Source organism: Hyperolius riggenbachi, chromosome 12, assembly GCF_040937935.1.
Source record: "Hyperolius riggenbachi isolate aHypRig1 chromosome 12, aHypRig1.pri, whole genome shotgun sequence".
NCBI classification, from domain to species: domain Eukaryota; kingdom Metazoa; phylum Chordata; class Amphibia; order Anura; family Hyperoliidae; genus Hyperolius; species Hyperolius riggenbachi.
In genome coordinates, this window is record NC_090657.1 from 28,913,887 (window position 1) to 28,939,878 (window position 25,992).

Genomic DNA, 25,992 nt, shown 5'->3' on the forward strand with positions numbered 1-25,992 from the left:
TGACAAATGTAAGAAGTCCGATCAGTGTACAATATTACCAAATCTACCTAGTAGAATGGTAAACTGAGTGAATAGTGAGTATACTTTGAACAGAGCCATGAGCATAATAGCCCCTGCGACCCCCGCAGTTGCATGGGGGGCCCAGGGGTTTTGGGGGGGCCCTCTTACTCCAATCCACATGCAGTGTACCACAAGAAGCGTTATATTTACCTGCCTCCAGTGCTGTGAATATCTGTGCATCACAGCAGCTGCACACTCTGCTGCCCTTCCACAAGCTCCAGATTATGGTGAATGGCAGCAGAGTGAGAGTGCTGTGATGCACAGAGGAGACCTGCAGCACTGGAAGCGGGTAATATTACACTTGCTACCTGTTCCAGCGCTGCAGCTCTGGTCTGTGCATTACAGCAGCTGCACTCTCTGCTGCCCTTCCCGGACCTCCAGACCACAGTGAGTGGCAGCAGAGAGAGTGCTGTGATGCACAGAGGAGACCTGTTCCAGCGCTGCAGGTCTGGTCTGTGCATCACAGCAGCTGGACTCTCTGTGCCATTCACCAGCTCCCTATCACATGCGAGTCATGTGATCGGGAGCTCGGCGAAGGGCTGCAGAGAGTGCTGCTGCTGTGATGCCCGGAGCTCCATGGCGCTGGAAGCAGGTACATATCTTGCTCCCTGTGCTACTCTGCACGGTGGGAGGGTGTAGAGGACATGTTTGTTTACAGTCTGCCTGCCTGGTCCTTTAGAGGGGCTATGGACCTAGGTGGTCCCATGCAATATTGTTTTGCCCCATCATGGTAGTTACGCCCCTCCTCAGAGTACTTCCTGTGCTGACACCTTTGGATGTATTTACCCTTTAAATAACAAATACCCACCACTCTATGCTAGCTAGTTTAATCAGTGATTTTGTACAGAGCCATTAACTGCATTAGCATTGCATTGCTTTTCCCATCAGCTTCCTTCTCTTCACTGGCTACTTTCTGCAGCTTTAGAAAGAGCTCCCTGCAGCTTTCCTTCTCAGGCTGGCTGAGGAAGGCCAGGTTGAGGTGGAAGCGTTGTGTTGTTGCCAGGCAATTCAGAATGTCCATCACCTCCTGATGCTGGGTCCTCTGGAAATCTGCCTCCAGGATGATCAGAATTTCTCCCAGCAGCCCAGAGCACACCTCTGCATGGAAGATGTGAGACAGCATCTTAGCTCCAATTCCCAGGAGGAAGTCATATCTCTTCCCAGCCTCTGTTCTGCGCCAGTCACGGCTAAACTCAAATGCATTTCTAGGATTTGAAGGCGTTTCCTGTAATTAAAAGTAAATAGATAAAGAATAAAACATATATTTTCAGAAATCGAATGCATATACTGTATATGGATAACATACTGCAATATTGCAATGTATGCAATAAAGGTAGTCCCCGGTTAACGAACGAGATAGGGACCGTAGGTTCGTTCTTAACCTGAATCTGTTCTTAAGTTGGAAGACTGTGCCATCTCTGTCCCCTGTACCTCCTCTGTGCCCCCTTGTGCTGTCAAAAACCTGAGTGGTTTTTGCCTTGTTCATGATTGCTAACTCCGTAAAGGACCAACCCTTAAAGCGTTGCTATCATATAAATCCGGCATAGTGGGGTCTGAACCCTCTATAACAGTAATTATAGATTGATGGTGTACCTTGAAATGAATCCGAGCACTCAGTATATTATTTTATGTAAAAAATTGTATTTGCTTATCATACAGCATATATACAAAATATGAACAGTTCCAAGTAGTGTTTCCTTCTAACAGTATTCCATCTTATCAAGGCTTTATAGCCAAGCGATCATCAATCTTCCAAGTACATCCAAAAAGTAATATAACGGTTGTGTTATGTAGAATAAGATCAAACGTAGTCTCATCTGTATCAATAGCTGTGTATCTAGCAGCTGTGTAAAACTTGTAGTAATCTTCTTAAAGAAATAGCATGAAAAATAGCTTCTAAAAAACTTCTTGCTAACATCTTAATAAAACTTAATGCTGAAAAATTAATAAAGTAAATCACCAGAATGTTAAGCATATTACCCCTTCTCTGTTATCTCTTCAGCATCTAGAACCAGCCCAGGTCATAAATAGAACTGGAGTTTTCTCAAATGGAATAGTCATGGCTGTATACACACTCTCATTTTAGGCCCAAAAAAAAAAAAATTATTTTGAGAAATTATAAACCTACTGTTGTCCTTTGGTATCACTCAGAAGTCCACCTCCAGATGATTGAGGGGAGGCAGTGATATCACTCAAGTACCTAATGTATGCACAGTGCCCGGGCAGAAATGTCCACCTTCACTGTCAAGAGGCAATCTGTGTACCTCAAATGAGCCCATGGGGAATGGCTTCTCAAACTGAGCATGCTTTCCCCGGTACAATGTGATAATCAGTCAGAAGGAGCCACAATAACATTTCTTGGGGTAATCAGACGGACACATCTGGATTACAATAGAAGATGAAGTTTCAAATAATCTCAGAAAGGAAAAAGCGCAGCGCAGGCAGACGCAATCAATTTCTGTTTCCGCCTCACCTGTAACACTGCACAAGCTGCCTCTTTGGATGAGCTGCTTGTTGTGGCAGTCGGGTTCCATGGCTGCTTCCTATCTCCTCCAATCTTGTCCTTCCGCTCCAGAGGTTTCAGGTTTGAAGCGAGTACAATATTTCTGCGGAGAGCACGACAAGGTGGAAATGATTGTACAGAAAGGGAAGTCAGCGCTGGGGAAGGCAATATATGGCCATTATCTTAATGTAATCTGTTGGGCCAGGGTTTCTTAAAGTGCAACCCCACTGCTGATAAAAGATATGTAATAACGTGTATCAGTTCTGTACAGAGGATTTTTTTTTTCAATTTAATTTTATTGATAAAACATTTTATGTAACAAGCAACTAAAATGTTAGAGGAACTCCAGGGAAAATAATGTAATAAAGTTCTTCATTTTTACAATAATTGTGTATAAATGATTTAGTCAGTGTTTGCCCATTGTAAAATCTTTCCTCTCCCTGACTTACATTCTGACATTTATCACATGATGACATTTTTACTGCTGGCAGCTGATGTCACTGGAAGGAGATGCTGCTTGCTTTTTTGGCAGTTAGACTCAGCAGTAAACAGCTGTTATTTCCCACAATGCAATGAGGTTCACTGACAGGAAACTGTCAGGACCATGGTCCTGACATACCACTGTGTGCATGTGTGTGGGAGGGAGGGAGGGGGGTTCAACACAATATTAGCCATACAGAGCCCCCTGATGATCCATGAGAAAAGAAAAAGATTTCTCGTGGGAAAGGGGGTATCAGCTACTGATTGTAATGAAGTTCAATTCTTGGTCACGGTTTTAAAGAGAACCCGAGGTGTGTTTAAAGAATGTTATCTGCATACAGAGGCTGGATCTGCCTATACAGCCCAGCCTCTGTTGCTATCCCAAACCCCACTAAGGTCCCCCTGCACTCTGCAATCCCTCATAAATCACAGCCACGCTGTGAGGCTGTGTTTACATCTGTAGTGTCAGTCTCAGCTGCTCCCCCGCCTCTTGCATAGCTCCGGTCCCTGCCCCCGTCCCTTCCCTCCAATCAGCAGGGAGGGAAGGGATGCAGGCGGGGACTGGAGTTCTGCAGGAGGCGGGGAGAGCAGCAGACTGACACTATAGAGATAAACACAGCCAGCTCTGACAAGCTGTTTGTCAGCAGCGTGGCTGTGATTTATGAGGGATTGCAGAGTGCAGGGGGACCTTAGGGGGGTTTGTGATAGCAACAGAGGCTGGGCTGTATAGGCAGATCCAGCCTCTGTATGCAGATAATATTCTTCAAACCCACCTCGGGTTCTCTTTAAGTTCTCTTCATAAATTGACTGCTTTGTCAGTAACTGCTACATACGGTAGCTCTGCACGGTACTGATCATTCTCAGGATCAACTGCAAGTCTTAAGGTCGGCCACACACCATACAATAAAATGATCCAGTTTTACAGCAATTCGATAAAAATGATCGGTTGCCCCCAAATTCAAAAGCTATTGTTTTTTATTCGTTTGAGAAATCTGATCGAATTTCCTGTTTTTATTTGATAGGAGAAGATCGGGTTGTGTTGGATTTTTTTGGATCAATTTTTATGAAAATTGAATGGTGTACGGTAGATTGTCAATTACCGGTACAGACCCATGCATTTTTTTTTTCAATCATTTTATAATTGGGGAAAAATTGAACATGTGTGTGGTACATTGGTCAGATTTTTGAAATGTTACAGTCAGAAAAAATGAATTGCAATTATTGAATTGAAGATATTCAAAAAATTGCATGGTGTGTGGCCACCTTGAGACCAACCTTTGAGTACACAGCCCAGGAATATCCTCTTCCTGCATGAGCAATTAGCTGCACTAATCAGTCTTGCTATTTACATGGCAAAAAATTGTGATTTAAAAGCTTAAAATATGGCGTTTACAAGCATCTCTTCTTACTGCTCGGTATTATGTGCGAGTGTAATAATTACTGTATTTTCCAGACTATAAGGTGCTCCAGACTATAAGACGGACCTAGGTTTAGAGGGCAAAAACCAGGGGGTCGGTCATAAGTCAGGGACTCCCTGTACAGTGCTGCTCATCAGGATACCGGATATCCGAATAGACTCGGATATCCGAACTTTTTAGGCCTATCCGATCGGATCCGGATTCCGGATAGCTGGACGGAAATTCGGATAGCTCTATGCGGATAGTTGGTCGCATAACTCGGATATCCGCGGATACCGGTCGGATATCCGAATCCGGGTACTGTAACCATGGACATGATGTCCATGACGTCATTCAGCCAATCAGAGCGCTCCCAGCCTAAGCCCAAGCACCCAATCACAGAGGGGAACCTTGGCCAGTCCCTCCTGTATATAAGGAGGGGGGCATGTTAAGAATCTCGTCCTTGCTTTGTGACTGCCACTGAGATAGTTTGTCCAGTGTGTTTGGCTGAAGCAAGTACATTATCCCAGTGATAACCCAGCGTTTTCTGTTTTACTGTGTTGTAGTTAGCTTAGCTAGTCTGTGTAAATTGTTAGTGTCAGTCAGTCTTGTAAGTCAGTCTTTCAGCTGCAGCAGCTGCCTGTGCCTGCTACTAGCCTAGGTCCTGTGTCTTTGTGTGTGCTGTGTCTGTGTGCACACACTCCAGGCTCCTTGCTGCTGACTGGGCTGCTATTACTACTGCTACTGTGGTTTTATATTGTGTAGTTGCAGACAGTGCTAGTACTACAGATTATTGCTGCTGTGCTGCTGCTGAGTGAGCAGTGTCAGTGTGTTTAGTTGTTGTACTCCTGTCTGTCAATCTGCTGATCATTTCCAAGCCCGCCGCCAATAATAAAAGTGCACCAAGTACCCCACACACATCATCTGTGACGTCGACTCATCAGTGACAGTGAGTCTTGTACTATGTCTGGCATGGCAGTGTGAGACGGGGGAGGGGCAAGGCCAGAAGGAGAGTGAGCAACATTGCGGCCTCTGGCAGCAGTTCTGCCGCATCAGTCATTCCGCCGCTACCCACTGGCAGTCACGCTGCAGAGACGCAGCAGCGTGTTGCGTCAATTTTCAAGCAGGGTCAGCGGCGCAGATTGGAGGAGAAGGACGCCGTGTCTGTGATGCAGCAGATGGCGCATGACGAGGAGCAAGCCAGTGACAGTGAGGCCACCACCACCAGCCCTAGCCCTAGAGAAAATATTCTCAGCAAAATTGGCTTTACAGAAGAGTCTGAGATGCTGACAGTAATTGTTGGGGGGGAGCCCGTCCATGATGTGTCAGCAGAAGAGGAGTTTGAGGCGGGCTCATCATCCCAGCAGTTTGATGAAGGGGAGTTTGATGATGAGGTGAAGGACCCGGACTACCAGCGACCGGAGGGGCATGTCAGCTCTGACTCTGAGGAGGAGGAGTCAGTGTGTATGGCATGCAGGTTGAGCATTGCAGGGATTGGCAGGAGCAGCAGTGGGCATGGAATACGTGACCCGCAGGCTGCTGCTCCATCTGTCAGTGGCACGACTACCACCAGCCGCACCACTCAACCCCAGGCCCCAACCACCACCGGGAGAAAATCCACGGCAGCATCCCGTTCTGAGCCACGTAAGGGAAAACTCCAATGGATAGCAAATTTGTAACGTGCAAATTATGCCATGTGAAGCTGAGCAGAGGGTCTCACTCCTCCAGTTATGGCAATTCCAGCTTCATCAACTATCTGGGCAATAAGCACAAACCTGAGCATCAGGAATTCAAGATGCTGAAGGAAGCTGGCGCTGGCCCTTGCAGAGGTCAGAGCACTATAACCAGCTTTGCCACTCCTGCTGACACTGAGGCCTGTTCAGGCAGCCAGTCCTCCTCAGTGGTCTCCTCTGTTCCCTCCTCAGCTTCCCGTGCAAGCCTAAAACGCCCCCACCACCAGACCCTGCTGAGTGACTCTTTTGTGGTCAGGGCTCAGCCTCCCGGCAGCCGTCGCATACGCCAGGTGAACGGCTTGCTTACACGGGCCATGTCCTCCCAGCTCCTCCCGTACTCGTTTGTGCGCTCCTGCAGTGCGCAGCGCCGGATTGGCCAATCCCCAGCCGGCACTACTTCGCACGCAAGGCCATCCCAGCACTGCACCGCTTTGTAAAGGCCAACGTGGAGCGTGGGCTGGATCATGCGCTTGGTGCGCGCGTCCATGTGACAATGGACTCATGGAGCAGCCGGTTCGGGACAGGCCGCTATTTGTCCTTCACCGCGCACTGGGTCAGTTTGTTGGAAGGGGGTGAAGAGGAGACAGCAGCATCATCACCCCGGTGGGTGGTGCCACCCCGCAGCAAGGTCAGGGGAAGTGCAGCAGCTTCCAGCTCTGATCCGGTTCCATCCGCCGCCAAACAACCCCGCCTCAGCAGCAGCGTGAAGGCCCACCACTGCCAAGCGCTGCTGCAGATGGTCACGGTGGGCAAGAACAAGCTGACGGCAGACCACGTCTTGGCCAAGCTCCGAGAGCAAGAGAGGAGTTGGCTGACCCCCAGAGGCCTCAGAGTCGGAGAGGTGGTGGCCGACAATGGGGCAAACTTGGTTGCCGCCATCCAGCGGGGAAACCTCACCCACATCCCCTGTCTGGCCCACGTCCTGAACCTAGTGGTGCAGAAATTCCTGCACACCTACCAGGGGATGGACACTCTTTTGGGAGCGGCAAGGAAAACGGTGGGTCATTTTCGCCGCTCGGGTGGTGCCACAGCGACCCTTACAGCCGTGCAGATGGAGCTGAACCTCCCACAGCACCGCCTCATTATAGACGTTCCAACACGCTGGAATTCCACCCTGGCGATGTTGGAACGTCTGGTTGAACAGAGGCGGGCTGTCAACCTGTACCTGGCCAGAGCCACCATGGATGCCAACTTGTTGGGGACCGGCACCACCCACCTCCCAGACATCATCCGCCCTGCTGAGTGGGGAAAAATGCAGCTGGTGTGCTTTGTGCTGGCACCCTTCCTGGAGGCCACCAACATGGTCAGCCGGGACCATGCGTCGCTGTGTGAGTGGTTGACCATTGTGTGCATGCTGGACAAGGCCCTCGATGCTCTGCTGGAAGTGGGAGAGGAAGCCTTGATCCAGCAGCAGGAGCAGCAGCAGCAGCAGACTTCACAGTCCACCTCTGTGCAGCAGGAGGAGGATTCGGAGGAGTTGGAGGAGGACTTGGAGGAGTTGGAGGTCCCTGACCTTGAAGAGGAGGGGGCACAGCGGAGTGCAGCTGCAGTAGTGCAGGGGTGGAGAGAGCAAGATGAGGCTTTGGAATCAGAGGAGGACGACAGCACTGTCAGCGGTGCAGAAGATGATAGGTCAGCAGAGATGGCAGCCCTCTTCCCCATGGCAGTGCACATGCTGCAGTGCCTGCGCAAACACCCAAGGGTGAAGGAGATGAGTGCTCGGGAGGACATCTGGATCACCCTGATGCTGGACCCACGGCTGAAGGGGAAGCTGGCTCAGTTCCTGCCTGTAGGAGGAGACCCTGTGCGCCGAATCAGGGACTTGCAGCGGATTCTGGTTCGGCGCTTGGAGGAAGCCTTCCCCCGGACTCCCACCCCCCCTGCTGTCTCAGTCCAGCCAGCACAGCAGCAGGTGCCTGCATCCAGCATCAGCAGGCGCCCAACAAACCTGCTGTCTCTGACAAAGGCGCTCTATGCCACACCAGTACTGCTGCCTACAGAGGAGGTGCCTGCAGCAGCATCCGGCTCTCAAAGCCAGAACCAGCACCTGACCCGGATGGTGGCCGACTATATGGGGTCCTATAGCGGGCTTGACACCGACACCCCTGTGGACCCCTTGGAGTACTGGGTGAAGCACCTGGATATCTGGGGCGAGCTGGCGCAATACGCCCTGGAAGTGCTATCCTGCCCGCCTTCCAGCGTTATGTCGGAAAGGTGCTTCAGTGCGGCCGGTGGCGTGGTCACTGAGAAGCGCTCTTGTCTGTCAGGCCAGTCTGTGGACAGACTGACTTTTTTAAAGATGAACGAGGCTTGGGCAATTGGTGAGTTCCTGGCCCCTGTTGTTGGCAAGAGGGGGAAATGAAGTGGCTGAGTAGTTATCACTATGCCTGCTTAACCACCCTTTACCACCACAACCTCCTGACTCCATCTTCATGAAGCCAGGTTCTTATTTTTTGAACTGTGCCGTGGTACCTGCCATGGTCAACTATGTAAACACAATAGCTGTGTAATTTTTTTGGAGGTGTCTGTGCTGTCCGAGTTGTGGGGCCCCAACTGCGGCAGTACGACCGACCGCTTCCTGGAACCTCTCCTAATTTTTTACTGTGCCGTGGTACCTACAACAGTGCCATGGTCAACTATCTAAACACAATAGCTGTGTAATTTTTTTTGGAGGTGTCTGCTGTCCGAGTTGTGGGGAGGCCCCAACTGCGTCAGTACGACTGCTTCCTGATACCACTCTGATGTTGATTGACAGCCATTTTTTTTGGGGGGGGGGGGATTTTAAGTCCACTCCCCACATCATCAGTGTTTCCATTTTCAAAATTATGATGCTACATGCCTCATATACCCTAAAAAACCTTTTTAAAGCAATTTAAAGGCCACTTCCGGGATTAAACACGGATATCCGAATCCGATCGGATACTAGGGTCGGATATCCGAATCGGATTCGGATCGGAAAATTTTGAATTCGGATATCCGACCCGGATCGGATAGCGGGGTATCCGGATCCGAATCGGATCCGGATTTTGAAAAGGGGTATCCGAGCAGCACTGTCCCTGTATTTGTTCCTTCAGAATAAGCTTGGTGTGAGTAATTTATTAAAACTACTGAAACGTAGTCTCTTCTTGTTATTTTCTAGTGGACACTAAAGAACACTAGACCTTGCCACAGGCAACCGGAACTTCTTTCAGTTCAGTCATTTTTTATGAACGAGGCTCCTGTCATGTAAAACAGCTGCCATATACCTGAACTCTTCATAGGATGCCACTTTCTGATGGATGGCACGGAACTTGGCATCGTTCTCTGTCCGGTACTTCTCATCTGCAGCCACGGCACTGGCCAGCTCTCTCTCCAACTCCCGAAAATCCAGCACCTCGGCGGTATTCATTGCTGAGAGATGGATATATGGGTGTTATTGGTACATGCAATTCAAAGTATGCCCCTCAACATTGTAAGACAGGAAAGGGAGGCCTACTGCTCTCCCAGGGCCATTTCTAGCCTTTTTGTCACTCCAGGCAAGAAGTCCTATGTCACAACCCCCCCCCCCCCCCCACCCCTGGAGAAAAAAAGCAAGCACACACTAAAGAATAAATGAACCATGTGGCGTATAAGGTGAATGCTTAATACAGGGAGTCCCAGAGATACAAACAACCCACTGATACTTGTCACATTTCATTGTACAACCCCTTCCTGCATTCCTTCAGCTTAGTGTGTAAATGCAGAGTATAGCGCAGCAGAAGCTGTGTGCTCACCAGTGCTTCTGCCTGGGACAGAAGGAGCCTCGGCACAGTGGGACAAAGTGATTCACAGGGGGGCAGAGGTAGCACAAGGTGGCAGAAGGAGGCACACAGGGGACAGGAGGAGGCATACAGGGGACAGGAGGAGGCACACAGGGGACAGAAGGAGGCACACAGGGGACAGGAGGCGGCACACAGGGGACAGAAGGAGGCACACAGGGGACAGAAGGAGGCACACGGGGCCAGAGGCGGCACACAGGGGACAGAAGGAGGCACACAGGGGACAGAAGGAGGCACACTGGGACAGGAGGCGGCACACAGGGGACAGGAGGAGGCACACTGGGACAGGAGGAGGCACACGGGGTTAGGAGGCACACAGGGGACAGAAGGAGGCACACAGGGGACAGAAGGAGGCACACAGGGGACAGAAGGAGGCATACGGGACAGGAGTAGGCACACGGGACAGGAGGTGGCACACGGGACAGGAGGCGGCACACAGGGGACAGAAGGAGGCACACTGGGACAGGAGGAGGCACATGGGGACAGAAGGAGCCACACAGGGGACAGGAGTAGGCACACAGGGGACAGAAGGAGGCACACAGGGGACAGAAGGAGGCATACGGGACAGGAGTAGGCACACGGGACAGGAGGTGGCACACAGGAGACTGAAGGAGGCACACTGGGACAGGAGTAGGCACACAGGGGACAGAAGGAGCCACACAGGGGACAGGAGTAGGCACACAGGGGACAGAAGGAGGCACACGGGACAGAAGGAGGCATACGGGACAGGAGTAGGCACACGGGACAGGAGGTGGCACACGGGACAGGAGGCAGCACACAGGGGACAGAAGGAGGCACACTGGGACAGGAGGAGGCACATGGGGACAGAAGGAGGCACACGGGACAGGAGTAGGCACACAGGGGACCAGAGGTGGCACACAGGGGACAGGAGGTGGCACACAGAGGGCAGGAGGAGGCACACAGGGGACAGAAGGAGGCAGAGGGGGACAGAAGGAGGCACATGGGGGACAGGAGGTGGCACACAGGGGGCAGGAGGAGGCACACAGGGGGCAGGAGGAGGCACACAGGGGACAGAAGGAGGCAGAGGGAGACAGAAGGAGGCACACAGGCGACAGAAGGAGGTTTTTTTAAACAAAAAACATTTCTTTGTTACAGCGGATACAAATCCTAAAATAAATATGCACTGTTTCTACTTCCTGCTTTCATGGGAGCAGACATATTATTAACATCCTGCGCTTTCAAATGCGCATATCTGCCATCTCTGCCATGGCAGTCATGTGACACAGGGGAGAGAGGAAGTAGTCAGGTGTTCAGAAATGCCAGACTAAACAGGTGGCTTTTCAGTTTGGACTTAAATGCTTCCAGGGATGGAGATGTCCTGACTGGGTGTGGCAGGGAGTTCCAAAGTGTAGGGGCAGCATGACAGAAGGCACTGTCTAGAGTTTTGAGGTGGACTCTGGGGGTGACCAAGTTATTCGATCCTTTTGATCTAAGATTGTGGGGGGTGTGATGCAGTTAAAATAAGTCCTTCAGGTATCCAGGGTCCAGATTGTGCAAGGTTTTGAATGCCAATAAGCCAATCTTAAATAGAATTCTCCATTTTATCGGTAGCCAGTGGAGTGAGTTGGTGTTATGTGGCAATGGCAGGGATGGCTTGTTAACAGCCTTGCAGCAGCATTCTGTACTGCACTATAAAAAAATGCACTATAACATACTTTTTTCCCATGTTGCTGTCACTTACAGTAGGTAGTAAAAAGCTGACAGATCTGACATATTTTGCCAGATCTGTCAGCTTTCCCTACTTGTGTGCATACTATTTTGGCAGTTGGAAGGAGCAAATGCAGTTCAGCTCTTCTGTATATAAACAAATGGAGAATCCCCCATGAGGAAATAGATGAGTCCAAAACCTGTCAGTTCTGCAAGATTTCTACTGCCTATTGTAAGCGACAGTAAGATAGGAAAAACATCATTTGCAGTATGTTTTACTCTGAGAGAAATGTACATTTATATGTAAGCATTTTGAATTTTACCATGTTACATGATAGTGATCCTTTGAGTTATATTCCTGCTGGTATAGAATAATTCCAGCTAGCTAAACAGAGATAGACGAAACAGAGATGACAACTGCTGGAGGAGGTGCAGCTAAAATCAAACTTTAATGCACAGGGCCGGCTCTCTCATGAAGCAAGGTGAAACATTTGCATCAGGCGCAGAGATTACAGGGGCAGCATGTTTGTACTGTGTTTATACTAACAGCATGCAGTCAAAGTAGGAGGAGAAGTAAGAGGAGAGTGAGGTGAAGAGGCCATCATTGGGGAAAAGCAGCTTGTTGTGCTGTGTGAGGAGTCTGCCAGTGAGTAAGGAGGGGGGAGGCAGTAGTGCTTCATTTGACTTGCACAGCAGAAGGTGGCATTGCTGTCCTGACTGAGGAGGGGGGGGGGGGGGGGGGTCCTCACAAGTTTGCCCCAGGCAGCAAAAAGTCTAGAACTGGCCCTGTTAATGCACTTGGTGTAGGCATTCCCAAATATTAGACCCTTCTAGTGGCAATACAATAACTATACAAGGAGGATAAAGCTAGCCATACATCGAGCGATGATGGGCAGATTTGACCAAGAGACAAATCTCTCTCTGATCACATCTGATTACGGAGAGATCTGTCAGCTGCTCATACACCACAGACTCATTCCTCATCAATTTCATACTGAAATGGAAACAGAATCGGCCTTGTGATACCGTATCCGCTGCCTCATCGTCCCAACGCTGACTCCCCTAATGTCCAATGTGCCCCCTCCCCAACGCCAAGCGCAGTATACATTACCCGCCCGTGTCTGCAGCTGGCTCCATCTGCAATCTGCATACAAGCACCCCCCGTGATTGCCGGAGTAATACACGCCCCCAGGTGTACGCCGGCAACATAGAGCCTGGAGCCAGCGGCGGACATGGAAAGGTAATGTATACCGCACTGGGCACATTGGACAGTGGATCATCATGTTTGTCTCTTCTCCCAATAACCCTCGCCATTAGCACCGCGCACCCGATCGACCACTACAGCCCAACATCTTGCAGCATGTCCGATCGACATGCTCGGCCCAAAATTGGTTGCATCGTTGATCGGGCATACACTTGGCGGCACCAATTTTCATCCGATTTGATAATAATTAATTATCGAATCGGATGGTCGATAGATGGCCATCTCAACACTCTCTGAGATTATCCTGAACCATGGGAAGGAGCTGCTTCCCAGTACAAACCTCCTAATGGGTAAAATATAAGAGATCTATTATCCTCTGTTTTTACTAAGCAGTGTGGAGTGCCGCAGCTGTTTGCTGGAGGAAACTCAAGTCGTTTTACATGAAGAATGGAAGTTCAAGACTTAACACAGCTATGCAAGCAGAGAGAATGACATATACTAGAAGGGATAAATAAGAAGCATATTATACAATCTGAGCAGTCTGGCTGAACATACATTTTTAAGGACCTTTTTCCCAATAAGCAGGAAAGGACATCGGTATGAGATCAAAGATTTAATGCCCATGGAATAATCATATATTCTTGTTTTCCCTTTCTTTTTCTGGTTATGTGTGCCTACTGGAATTGCAGAGGATTGCTATATATTTGTGGTTTACTTTTAGAGAGAATGTTCACTGACTTACCATTGCACAGCTGGCTTAGTGATAATTTCAGCTGTGAAAAAACTAAAGTGTGTATACAGCTGTACTCTTATTACTGATGTCTATGTATAAATCATGTGACCAGTGCTGAAACCTCTGAGATTGAAGACTTTTAGAGAGAATGTTCACTGACTTACCATTGTACAGCTGGCTGATCATATAATGCAGGGATGTTACTGACTTGTCTTTTGCTAAGACCGCAGTCGTTAGTTTTGAACAACAGCAGTCAAGCGTGTGTATGGAGCTAAACAATAGCGAGGGACTGTGATCTGTCCTGCCAGATCACTGAAAAGGCAGCCAGAGATTTTAGGGGGGGGGGGGGAGCACTGATACATAAGGTTTTCAAAAATGATAGTTTCAGATGTGAAAAAACTAAAGTGTGTATACAGCTATACTCTTATTACTGATGTCTATGTATAAACCATGTGACCAGCACTGAAACCCCTGAGATTGAAGACAGGAGAATGCATCAGATCTCTTTTCTTCAATGTTTAAAGAGGACCTGAACTCAGAACTTCCTCTCTGCTCTAAAAGATAAGCAACAGCATAATAACGTTTAAAGAAAAAACGCTGTTACAGCTTACAGAACTCCTGCAATAAATCTGCAGTGTGTCTACTTCCTGCTTTCATAGAAGCCGAGAACGGGTAAACATCCTATGTTTACATATTAGCTGTGCCTGCCAGGGACTGACACATTTCTGTGCTGATACAGCTGAAAGCTAAATTACACTTGTGATTACTTACAGATGAGGGGGAATTATACAGACTGTTCTCTCTAAAGATACACAGGGTGCATTTCTCTGTTATTGTGTCCTGTGCAAGAGTTCGGGTCCACTTTAAATGTAGTCTGGGGCTTGCTTGTTTAAAGGAGAAATAAAGTCAAAGAAAGGAAGTAGCTTAGTGTGTACCAAGGTAACCATGTGTAAAGACCTAGGGCTTGATTCACTAAACCGTGATAACGCATATCACGGCCGCGCTAGCGTTTTTGCACACGTTTTTACATATTCTGCACAACTGCTTGAAAATTTGTGATTGCGCGCAAAAACGCTAGCGAGGCCGTGATATGATTTATCACGGTTTAGTGACTCAGGCCCCAAATGTGTTACAATTTAATAGTAATAACATGCAAGCATAAAAAACCCCATCCCACCAAACAACAATCACCCGTAGGACAGATAAAGGCCCACCAAAACAAATGCAAATCCAAATTCAATTATAGTATCATAATAAGCTCTATAGTAACCTCCCTGGAGCTATGCTCGGGCTAGCCGCCGCAGGGGATCACATGGCCCCAGGAGCATTTTATGCAGCAAAATGTGTTTTATATCTGTTAGCTAGCTAACTATGTTCCCCAAGTGCCTCTGATCGCCGCCGTAATACGTACCCCCCTGGGATCCCGCGATGGCGCTGCCTCCCAATCAGCTCCAGGCCTCGCTATGGCGGCGATCGGGACTGCGGATGACGTCATGACGTCATCTCCGATCGTCGTCATAGCGACGAGTGAAGCTCAATGGGAAGCTGCGGCTCTCGCGGGTTCGCGGAGGGGTACGTATTGCCAGCGGTGATCGGGGATGACTAAATGCTGCGGCGGGGCTTGGGGGACATAGTTAGCTAGCTAAGTGCTAGCTAACCGATATAAAACACATTTTGCTGCATAAAATTCTCCCGGCGGACGCAGCCTCTGAAACTGCGTACCGCCAGGGAGGTTAACACAAAAAAGAACACATTAACTGAGCATTTGCATCCCTGCACTGCCATTGTTCTCAGGTCATTTCTCCAGAAAGCTATGCAACATGTAGCGCTTCTCCTGACATCCATGATGCTGTTGTCATTCAAAATGATAGTAATATTTTGGGTGACCATATATAGGCATACATACTCTCCTCTGTCAATTCGCCATGTACTGTACTATAGAATAGGACGGAAGAGAGCAGTGGGAGGTCCCTGCTGCAAAGAAACAAAAGGGCAAGCAGCCTAAAAAAAAAATTCCCGTTTGTCTAATTGCTACTTCTCTCTGAACTGGGCAGGCTGTAATGGCTGATACACACCATGCTATTTTACATTGGATTGATAGTTCAATCGATCATTTCCAACAGGTCAGTTGGAAAACTGATCAGAAAAACGATCGGATCTGTCGGAAATGATCGATTTGACCGTCAATCTGATGGAAAGTTGCATTGTGTGTACTAAGCATTATGCCTGTACACACCATGCAATTTCTCATCAGATCGATGGGTTGAATCGATAATTTTCTACAGGTCAATTTTCCAATCACTTCTGTACAAAATCAATCAGAAAATTGATAGAAAACTTGATTGGATCTCTTGTAAATGATCGATTCAACTGGTCAATCCGACGGGAAATTGCATGGTGTGTACCAGGCATTAAAGACTTTTGCTGTCTGTAGTGATATACGGCTGCAGTGCAAATGTATTGAAATTAAGATCGATGTGCCATGCTGTGCTATAGATTTCCTGTCAATCTGCTGGGGAAAATTGATGTGTGTATGGCCTGCTTTATTGTGCTTTCCCATCATTCTCCTCCAACGGATCTCTGGCTGGGTTCATTCCCCTCAAGCCAAATAGGGACTATAGGATGAATTGGTGAACATTGAGGAGGGAATGTTTTTACCCACTTTGCGTATGTCTTGTTAGTTACATCATATGGAGTGGAAGGAAATTTCCATGGTGGGATCATAAATAGGGGCGTAACTAGAAGGGAGCAGCACCTGCGATCACAGGGGAGCCCAGAGCTGTGGTGGTCCCCAACCACTAACGTTCCTTTCCTCTGATACAGGGGACTATACTTCAGATCAGGTGTTTTAGTGGCTACACTTGTTATGATCACGATAGCCACTGTGATGAAACATAATGCGACCCATTCGATTTTCAACTTCCCGTACTGCGCATGCGTGGCTTCTTGGGGTGGGGGTAATCACGCCTGTAGTTATTTGCAACCACCAGTGTTTGTTTCAAAGGGTGTTTCTACCCTCCATGCGGGGTTATTAGTTGCCACCAGGGGATGTTATATTTCCCTCCCGGGAGGAAAGGGGGGGTGAGGAGTTATTAGTTGCCACGGGGGGAGTTGTTAATTGCCCACCAAGGGGGGTTATTAGTTCCCTCCGAGTGGGTTATTAGTTGCCTGGCAGAGTAGGGTCCTGTCTGTGTGAGAATAGGGTTAGATTTGGTTGCATTTTCTGATAATAATAGCATTATGTCAATGCTTAGGTTGCACTTTCAGATATTCATACATATTAGTTATTGCAACCGGTGGCAAAACCTTATAAAGTTGCAAACATTTTCACCCCGTCACACTTGTTTTATGAGCCTTGTGAGATTGGCCTCAAGGCCGTGGAGGGCACCAAGGGGAGGCAAGCAGTGGCACAGCTAAGGAGCTGTGGGCCCACAGTGCAAGTTTTACAATGGGGCCCCCCAAGCACTCTATACATAACAATTGATACGGCGCACCAAAACCTGCTAATGGCAACTGCAGTGTCAGAGGTGCAAGAGGTGGATGGGGAACAGTTTGTTGATGATTACTACCATTCAAAGTATCCATAGAAGTGATTATTACCAGCACAGGACCAATAGAGAGTTAATACTGCAGTTGAGGGGGGGGGGGGCCCTCTGGCCCAGTGGCGTTCCTACCATAGGGCGGCAAGGGGTCGGAGGTCCTAGGGGGTGTCACCAAGGCCTCCCACAGAGGCCTGTGCAGGAGGGGGAAGCAACACAAAAAGAAGGGGTAGCGGCGGGGAGGGGGGCCAGACCCACAACCTCCCTCACCTGGGTCCCTCCTTCTGGCGCTTCCCCACTCCTAAGTAGTAGCAGCTTAGATTGAAAGGAGAAAACCGCTCTACCTCTGTTACCCTGTGTAGGGTGCTGGAAAGCAGACGGCAGGTCAGGATGTAGGGAGGATGAAATCCGCACACCCACAGGTAAAGTCCAAGGGTTTTTATTGATTCAAATCCAACTCACAAAACCAGTAAAATGGCTGACATGTTTCGGATCATATCCTTACTCATAGCTTAAACACACTGACATCTTGGTGCATCATATATACTGCCAAGACCGCCCCTCAGGGCGTGTACTCATGAGATCATAGAAGATCAACCTTAATTTAAATTTAAATTTAAAGGTACAGGAACCAAGCCTGCCAGAGTGTATATATATATATATATATATATATATATATATATATATATATATATATATATACAGTGGTGTGAAAAACTATTTGCCCCCTTCCTGATTTCTTATTCTTTTGCATGTTTGTCACAAACAAATGTTTCTGCTCATCAAAAACCGTTAACCATTAGTTAAAGATAACATAATTGAACACAAAATGCAGTTTTAAATGATGGTTTTTATTATTTAGTGAGAAAAAAAACTCAAAACCTACATGGCCCTGTGTGAAAAAGAAATTGCCCCCTGAACCTAATAACTGGTTGGGCCACCCTTAGCAGCAATAACGGCAATCAAGCGTTTGCGATAACTTGCAACAAGTCTTTTACAGCGCTCTGGAGGAATTTTAGCCCACTCATCTTTGCAGAATTGTTGTAATTCAGCTTTATTTGAGGGTTTTCTAGCATGAACCGCCTTTTTAAGGTCATGCCACAACATCTCAATAGGATTCAGGTCAGGGCTTTGACTAGGCCACTCCAAAGTCTTCATTTTGTTTTTCTTCAGCCATTCAGAAGTGGATTTGCTGGTGTCTTTTGGGTCATTGTCCTGCTGCAGCAACCAAGATTGCTTCAGCTTGAGTTGACGAACAGATGGCCGGACATTCTCCTTCAGGATTTTTTGATAGACAGTAGAATTCATGGTTCCATCTATCACAGCAAGCCTTCCAGGTCCTGAAGCAGCAAAACAACCCCAGACCATCACACTACCACCACCATATTTTACTGTTGGTATGATGTTCTTTTGCTGAAATGCTGTGTTACTTCTACGCCAGATGTAACGGGACACGCACCTTCCAAAAAGTTCAACTTTTGTCTCGGCGGTCCACAAGGTATTTTCCCACAAGTCTTGGCAATCATTGAAATTTTTTTTAGCAAAATTGAGACGAGCCTTAATGTTCTTTTTGCTTAAAAGTGGTTTGCGTGTTGGATATCTGCCATGCAGGCCGTTTTCGCCCAGTCTCTTTCTTATGGTGGAGTTGTGAACACTGACCTTAATTGAGGCAAGTGAGGCCTGCAGTTCTTTAGATGTTGTCCTGGGGCCTTTTGTGGCCTCTCGGATGAGTTTTCTCTGCGCTCTTGGGGTAATTTTGGTCGGCCAGCCACTCCTGGGAAGGTTCATCACTGTTCCATGTTTTTGCCATTTGTGGATAATGGCTCTCACTGTGGTTCGCTGGAGTCCCAAAGCTTTACAAATGGCTTTATAACCTTTACCAGACTGATAGATCTCAATTACAGTACTTTTGTTCTCATTTGTTCCTGAATTTCTTTGGATCTTGGCATGATGTCTAGCTTTTGAGGTGCTTTTAGTCTACTTCTCTGTGTCAGATAGCTCCTATTTAAGTGATTTCTTGATTGAAACAGGTGTGGCAGTAATCAGGCCTGGGGGTGACTACAGACATTGAACTCAGGTGTGATAAACCACAGTTAAGTTATTTTTTTAACAAGGGGGGCAATCACTTTTTCACACAGGGCCATGTAGGTTTTGAGGTTTTTTTCCTCACTAAATAATAAAAACCATCATTTAAAACTGCATTGTGTGTTCAATTATGTTATCTTTGACTAATAGTTAATGGTTTTTGATGAGCAGAAACATTTAAGTGTGACAAACATGCAAAAGAATAAGAAATCAGGAAGGGGGCAAATAGTTTTTCACACCACTGTGTGTATATATATATATATATATATATATATATATATATATATATATATATATATATATATATATATATATATATATATATATATCCACCATTACAATATTTCCGTACAAAGATTGACAAGAAAAAATACAATAGCTAAAATGCATGAATACAAACTTACAAAATTACAAAAATAGCAAAGTAGCAAAGATTAAAACGATATCAATATATAAAATTAATATCCCACCTGGCATTCAAACCTTTCGGCTCCCTAGTACCCATCTGTAAAATCCAGAAGGCCTTTCTTGTTCGTAACTTTTTGTATACATCCCCTCGTCTAATTGAAACAGTAACCTTCTCAATACCTTGAAAGGTAAAACCCTTCATAATACAACCATGTTCCTCCCTGAAATGTCTTGCCACATTGCTAATATTATCTGTTGTCCAAGAGGCCCCATTGTAGTGCTCAGAAATCCTTTGTCTTAAAGAGAGTCTGAAGCGAGAATAAATCTCGCTTCAGACCTCATAGATAGCAGGGGCACGTGTGCCCCTGCTAAACCGCCACTATCCTGCGGCTTAACGGGGGTCCCTGATCCCCCAAATCCCCTCCGTAATGCGGGGGAGCGCTTCCTGGTTGGGGCAGGGCTAACCGCCGCAGCCCTGCCCCACGCGCGTCTGTCAGCACGTATCTCCTCCTCTCCCCCGCCCCTCTCAGTCTTCCTTCACTGAGAGGGGCGGGGGAGAGGCGGTGATGCGCCGCTGACAGACGCGACTGGAGGCAGGGCTGCAGCAGTTAGCCCTGCCTCCAGGAGCGACCAAGTCTGCGACCAAGTGTCGCAGTGGGGGGTTTGGGGGTGAAGGGACACCCGTTCAGCGGCGCTATAGCGGCGGTGTGCCCCTGCTAACTATGAGCTCTGAAGCGAGATTTATTCTTGCTTCAGAGTCTCTTTAAACGACGTGTAGTGTAGCCCACGTATTGTAGACTGCAAATTGTACAAGTGACCACATAAATGACAGATTTTGTGTTACAATTAATAAATTGTCGTAGAGGAAAAGTTTTTTGGTTGGCAATGGAAGAGACATCACGCGAAGAATGGTAGTAAGCACAATAATTACAGGAAGAAAATCCACACCTGTACGACCCAACAGTGGATAACCATGTGGGGCGCACAGGTGCAGAAAGGGACTGGAACAAACTAGGAGAAAGAAGCAGCTTAGAGATGCGGGCAGGAGTGGGCGGAGAGGACTTACTCACCTACTTCCTGCGTTCCAGGCGATGGCGAACAGTGTCATCTGTCACGTGATGCTACTCTCCGCCTTCTCCACCGCCCACTGTGCTTCCTGATTAGCGGAAGCACAGTAAGCAGCAGAGAAGTCGGAGACCAGTGTCACGTGATGATGCTGTGCGCCACGCTACCTATACTGAGGCCAACTTGGGGGGGGGGGGGGTAATGTACACCTGGCATTAATTTACCCGTCATGGCGCGCTTAGCATGCCACAGTCGCTTCTTACCTTTTTTTTTTTTTTTATATGGCGGGGGGGGGGGGGGGGGGGGGAGGTCTTTTAATACCCAGCACCCGGTGTCAAATGACCTAGGCACGACACTGCTCTGACCCAAGGGCCCGATGCAGTGGCAGCCCCTGCACCCCCTATTGCTACGCAGCCTACGCCACTGGAGTCAAGGGAAGGGGTATGAACATTGGGGAGCCTCATTAGAGTTTCACTGAGCATGAATTGTAGTTACACTGTAAAAAGTGTATGGATAAAATATATTCTAGCGCAGATACACGTTCAATGCCTACAGTGGTACTGGAAAGTCAGGGGAATACACAGAGAAACTGTAAAACCATTAACAAAGCGATTATTACACAAAAGTGCCACACTAAGCTTACCTTGCTAGATTCACACGCTGAAAGGGGATCAGCATCATCCATCACCATAGTAACTATTCTTCAGCACTGGAGCCAATCAGAGAAGAGAACGCAAAGCTCTGTAGCCTTGAGATAGGTGTCCAGTAATGTGCCTGAACTCGCTGGTTTTATCATCGGTTTTTTTTTTTTTGGGGGGGGTTGGAAAGCGGATACAGAAGGTGATGAATATTGAGTCTGAAGTGAAACGACGTGACATAAAGATGTGATTGTATTCATGTAAGCTGGAGCAGGCGGCAGGGACAGCTCTCGGCTGAAGGTCTATTGGCGCATTGGGTCCTTCGTGGCTGGCGGCGCACAGAGTGTGAGAGCGGCGTGAGCGGGTGAGTGGGAACGTAGCTGGAACGTGTGTGTGCGGCCGGTGTGATGGGGGTCCCCGGTGTGCGGGGAGGGGGCTCTGGAGTGCCAGGCTTATGTAGTCGGGGCTGTACACAATATAAATGGGGTTACATACAATGACTGCCACTTGTGCTTTCACATGCTCAAGCAACTTGCATGTATAAGTTCTAGTTATAAATGTATCAGTGCCATATAAACACATGGATACTAATATTAATATCAGTCATTAGCAGTAATGCGGACCTGAACTGAGCTAGATATGGAGGCTTCCATTTATTTCCTTTTAAACAATGCAGATTTCCTGGTTGACCCGCTGAGCCTTTGTTTCTAATACATTTAGCCACAGCTACTGAACAAGCATGCAGATCAGATGAATGAAGTCTGACTAGATTAGCAGCATGCTTGTTTCAGGTGTGTGATTAAGGGCCCGTTTCCACGACTGCGACGCAATTTCGACGCGAAAAATGTGTGAACGTATACATGCGGTTTTGTTCCCGTTTGTATGCGGATTTTCATGCGGAATCACTCGCGGTTTGTGCTATGCGATTTTAACCATGTCAATGCCGGTGGTCCAACATTTTAGCATACATTGACAAAATAGCATACATTTTAAAGTGATATACTCCTTTTTAGTAGAATCAGTGTCCCTTTGCCCGCGCACTGGGCTGCGAGTTCGGTCCTTGCTTCGCTTGGACAACTTTTTATTCTAACTCTATGTCCACTTGGATAGTGGACATTGCACACCATGACCCAGGCAGCTAACTCTGTTTGCAAGGTTAGTGCTGCTGATGGGAATTATAGGGTTAATTTATGACCTGCATGACTTTGCACATGCTCAGTAGCATTTGTATGCTATTCTGTCAGGTATGCTGAAATGTTGGAACACCTGTATGCATTGACATGGGTTTTGAAACGAAAACGCGAGCAAAAACACATGGAAACCCGCAAGACTAAAACGCTTGCAATTTTCCTGTTCAATACATTACCAATGAATTGCGAGCATGTGTGCGGCGAGCGAATTCTGATGGTTTTGCTGAGCAAACTTTTTCTGCACAAACCGCACAGAATTCCAGACAAGGCCCATTTACTATAATGGGTTATGCAAATCTGCATGCAGATTCGCTGTAGTGGAAACGGACCCTCAGACACAACTGCAGCCAGAGAGATCAGCAGGACTGCCAGGCAACAGTTTTTTTTTTTTAAAGGAAATTATAATGTCAGCCACCATATCTCTCTCACTTTAGGTGTACTTTAATATGTTCTCATGATATCGTAATGGAAGCTCATAATCTAATGCTGACATACCTGTGTCAATGTTGCTGTATGTATGACTGCAATGACATCGCAGTGGTAGTGCAGTGTACATGTTTCTTGTCTTTATTTTTACTGGCATTCTCCTGGTAATGGCATTTATTGCCAGTGAGAATTTAACCCTAAGGCCACATACACACATCAGACCATAGTCTTTTGAAAATGAAAGATCACAGACCAATCTTACCACCCTTCCTGTAGTATAAGAGCCATACTCTACACAGTCTTTTCTATGGAGCTGAACTCCACATCAGAAAAAAATCTTTGCAAAATGTTGCACACACAGATGCTGTCAGACACAAAAGATCAGTATCTGCAAAAGATCTGTTCCTGCCAAAAATCCATTCCTGCAAATTGCAATGATAGTCTATGAGATCTGCAGATCATCATACACACATGATTTACCTGACATTCATCTGCAGATCAGATCCACCAGGATGGATTTTCAGATCTGCAGATGAATGTCAGTTAAATCATGTGTGTATGATGATCTGCAGATCTCATAGACTATGAATGCAATTTGCAGGAACGGATCTTTGGCAGGAACAGATCTTTTGCAGATACTGATCTTTTGTGTCTGTACAGCATCTGTGTGTGCAGCATCTTGCAAAGATTTCTATCTGATGGGGAGTTCAGCTCCATAGAAAAGACTGTGAAGGTATGGCTCTCATACTACATGAAGGGTGGTAAGATTGGTCTGTGATCTTTCATTTTCCAAAGACTATAGTCTGATGTGTGTATGTGGCCTAAGTAGTTGGCACACTTCTTGCATAGCTGGAGACCCACAAATCTTCGCCATGGCGTTTGTGTGTCCTGTCAGGTCAAAGTTACACAGTAATGTATTGGCTAGTAGTCTTGCTTTGCAGCACTATAGTAACACGTTTGAGGCCTGGAACCCACTAAAAATCGCAAGCGCGATCGCTAGCGTTTTTAAGTAGCATTTTGTAACAGATTACATGAGCTTTTGGTAGCAATTTTAAAAAGTATACGCTTTTTGCCAGTGATTGTGATTTGCAATTAGCTATTTTGATTCTGATTGGTCCTTTCAATTTTTTTTTTTTTTTTTTTACAGTGTGTAGTAATTTAAAATCGCACACAATTTGCTATGTGTAATGATTCATGAGCGATTTGCCAGCACTTCAATACTTTACATTGAACAGCAAACGCTCCCAAAATGCTGCTTGTCCTGTGATTGCGATTTTGCTAATTGCATCGCTACTGTGGAATTTGTTACATTTAGTTACATTGGCAGAGCGGTTAGGGATATCACCAGCGATTTAAAGCGCTCCCTAAACTCTCCAAAAAAAGCGCTCTAGTGGTTTCCAGGCCTGAGTCTGAACTAAAACACTAGCATGTTTCTGTGTCCTCCCCATGTCTGCATGGCTTTCCTTTGGGCACTCCAGTTTCCTTTCACCACCCAAAACATACTTATGAGTTAATTACCCCCAAAATTAACATCATATTGTAGGTGGAACACTATACCATGACTGCGTAGTTAATTAGCACCTCTGAGGAACAGTTGGCTAGTAGGGAGTCTAATGGCCCGTACTCACAGGCTGCAAATGTTGCCTGTCGCCAGCACACGTGAGCGTGTGGGCGACAGGCCGGCGACAGCTCCTCGCCAGGTCCCTCCGCGTACACACGCGGGAGAGGGACCAGCGGCGAGGCGGAAGCTGTCGCCGACGTTCCTCCTCCCTCCGCCGGAAGCTCCATATACTTTAATGGAGGTTGCTGTCGCTAGTCCGCGTACTCACGCGGACTAGCGACAGTTGCGGCGGAGGTGCGGCGGCGACTGTCGCCATGCGATTGAAACTTTCAATCGCATGGCGACATGAGCGACGGGCGACAGTTCGGGGTGCGCGCGTGTGCAACGGCCCATACTCACGGGCGACCTGTCGCCGCAACACGCGCGCGCCGCGTGTTGAGGCGACAAAAGTCCCTCGTGAGTATGGGCCATAAGGCCACATACACACATCAGACCATAGTCTTTTGAAAATGAAAGATCACAGTCCAATCTTACCACCCTTCATGTAGTATGAGAGCCATACCTACACAGTCTTTTCTATGGAGCTGAACTCCCCATCAGAAAAAAATCTTTGCAAGATGCTGCACACACAGATGCTGTACAGACACAAAAGATCAGTATCTGCAAAAGATCTGTTCCTGCCAAAGATCCATTCCTGCAAATTGCATTCATAGTCTATGAGATCTGCAGATCATCATACACACCTTGTTTAACTGACATTCATCTGCAGATCAGACAATCATCTGCAGATCTGAAAATCCATCCTGGTGGATCTGATCTGCAGATGAATGTCTGTTAAACAAGGTGTGTATGATGATCTGCAGATCTCATAGACTATGAATGCATTTTTCAGGAATGGATCTTTGACAGGAAGAGATCTTTTGCAGATACTGATCTTCTGAATGTCTACAGCATCTTTGTGTGCAGCATCTTGCAAAGATTTCTATCTGATGTGGAGTTCAGCTCCATAGAATAGACTGTGAAGGTATAGCTCTCATACTACATGGAAGGGGGTAAAATTGATCTGTGATCTTTCCTTTTCCAAAGACTATGGTCTGATGTGTGTATGAGCCTTTAGAGATGCAAATTGTATATGGCTTGGAATTGGGCCATTCAAAATCCACCGGAAGTGCATTTGTCCCATTTCCAAGCTGCATTAAATTTGCATGCAAGATGGAATTATTTGCGTCTTACTGACCAGCTATATTAGTAATACGACTGTGTACTCTGGAAGGTGTGAGTGCTATATAAATACATAATATAATAAAGGACACCTGAACTGACACTATACCTACAAAATGATACATGCCAGTGTGTGTAGTATGGGGTCCTTATACCTACCTGTCCTCTGGTTTGGATGGAGTCCCCGTGTAATGATGTGGCACTTGCTCTGTCCACTCCGTGCACCTTGTAATTTTTCTCTCTCATCCTGCGGTCACAGCAAACTGCGACTGGGAGCGTTCTGG

General features: G+C 47.2%; 2 protein-coding genes across 4 annotated transcripts in view; one reads left to right on the forward strand and one right to left on the reverse strand.

Moving 5' to 3' along the window:
* Nucleotides 1-25,992, forward strand: part of EFTUD2 (elongation factor Tu GTP binding domain containing 2) — a 179,410-nt gene that overhangs the window by 68,083 nt on the left and 85,335 nt on the right. Inside the window, exon 1 of one of the 3 annotated variants that reach the window (XM_068263302.1) lies at nucleotides 21,579-21,674. The exons of the other annotated variants lie outside the window; for them this stretch is intronic. The gene's annotated coding sequence lies outside the window, so the exon portion shown is untranslated. Of the gene's footprint in view, nucleotides 1-21,578; nucleotides 21,675-25,992 lie in introns of those variants that run through there. 3 annotated transcript variants of the gene reach the window in all.
* Nucleotides 872-21,425, reverse strand: CCDC103 (coiled-coil domain containing 103). Its single transcript, XM_068262065.1, has 4 exons — nucleotides 21,316-21,425; nucleotides 9,419-9,563; nucleotides 2,534-2,666; nucleotides 872-1,285 (listed from the first exon to the last, which is right to left on the reverse strand). Exons 2-4 carry the CDS (start codon nucleotides 9,559-9,561, stop codon nucleotides 887-889), a joined length of 675 nt encoding a protein of 224 aa, XP_068118166.1. The 5' UTR covers nucleotides 9,562-9,563; nucleotides 21,316-21,425; the 3' UTR covers nucleotides 872-886.

Coding starts and splice junctions, on each gene's coding strand:
- CCDC103 (XM_068262065.1), bottom strand. CDS start 9,561: ATGAATACCGCCGAGGTGCTGGATTTTCGGGAGTTGGAGAGAGAGCTG. Junction 2,667..9,418: donor GCATCCTATGAAGAGTTCAG/GTATATGGCAGC, acceptor TGCTCTCCGCAG/AAATATTGTACTCGCTTCAA. Junction 1,286..2,533: donor CAGCTTGTGCAGTGTTACAG/GTGAGGCGGAAA, acceptor TTTTAATTACAG/GAAACGCCTTCAAATCCTAG.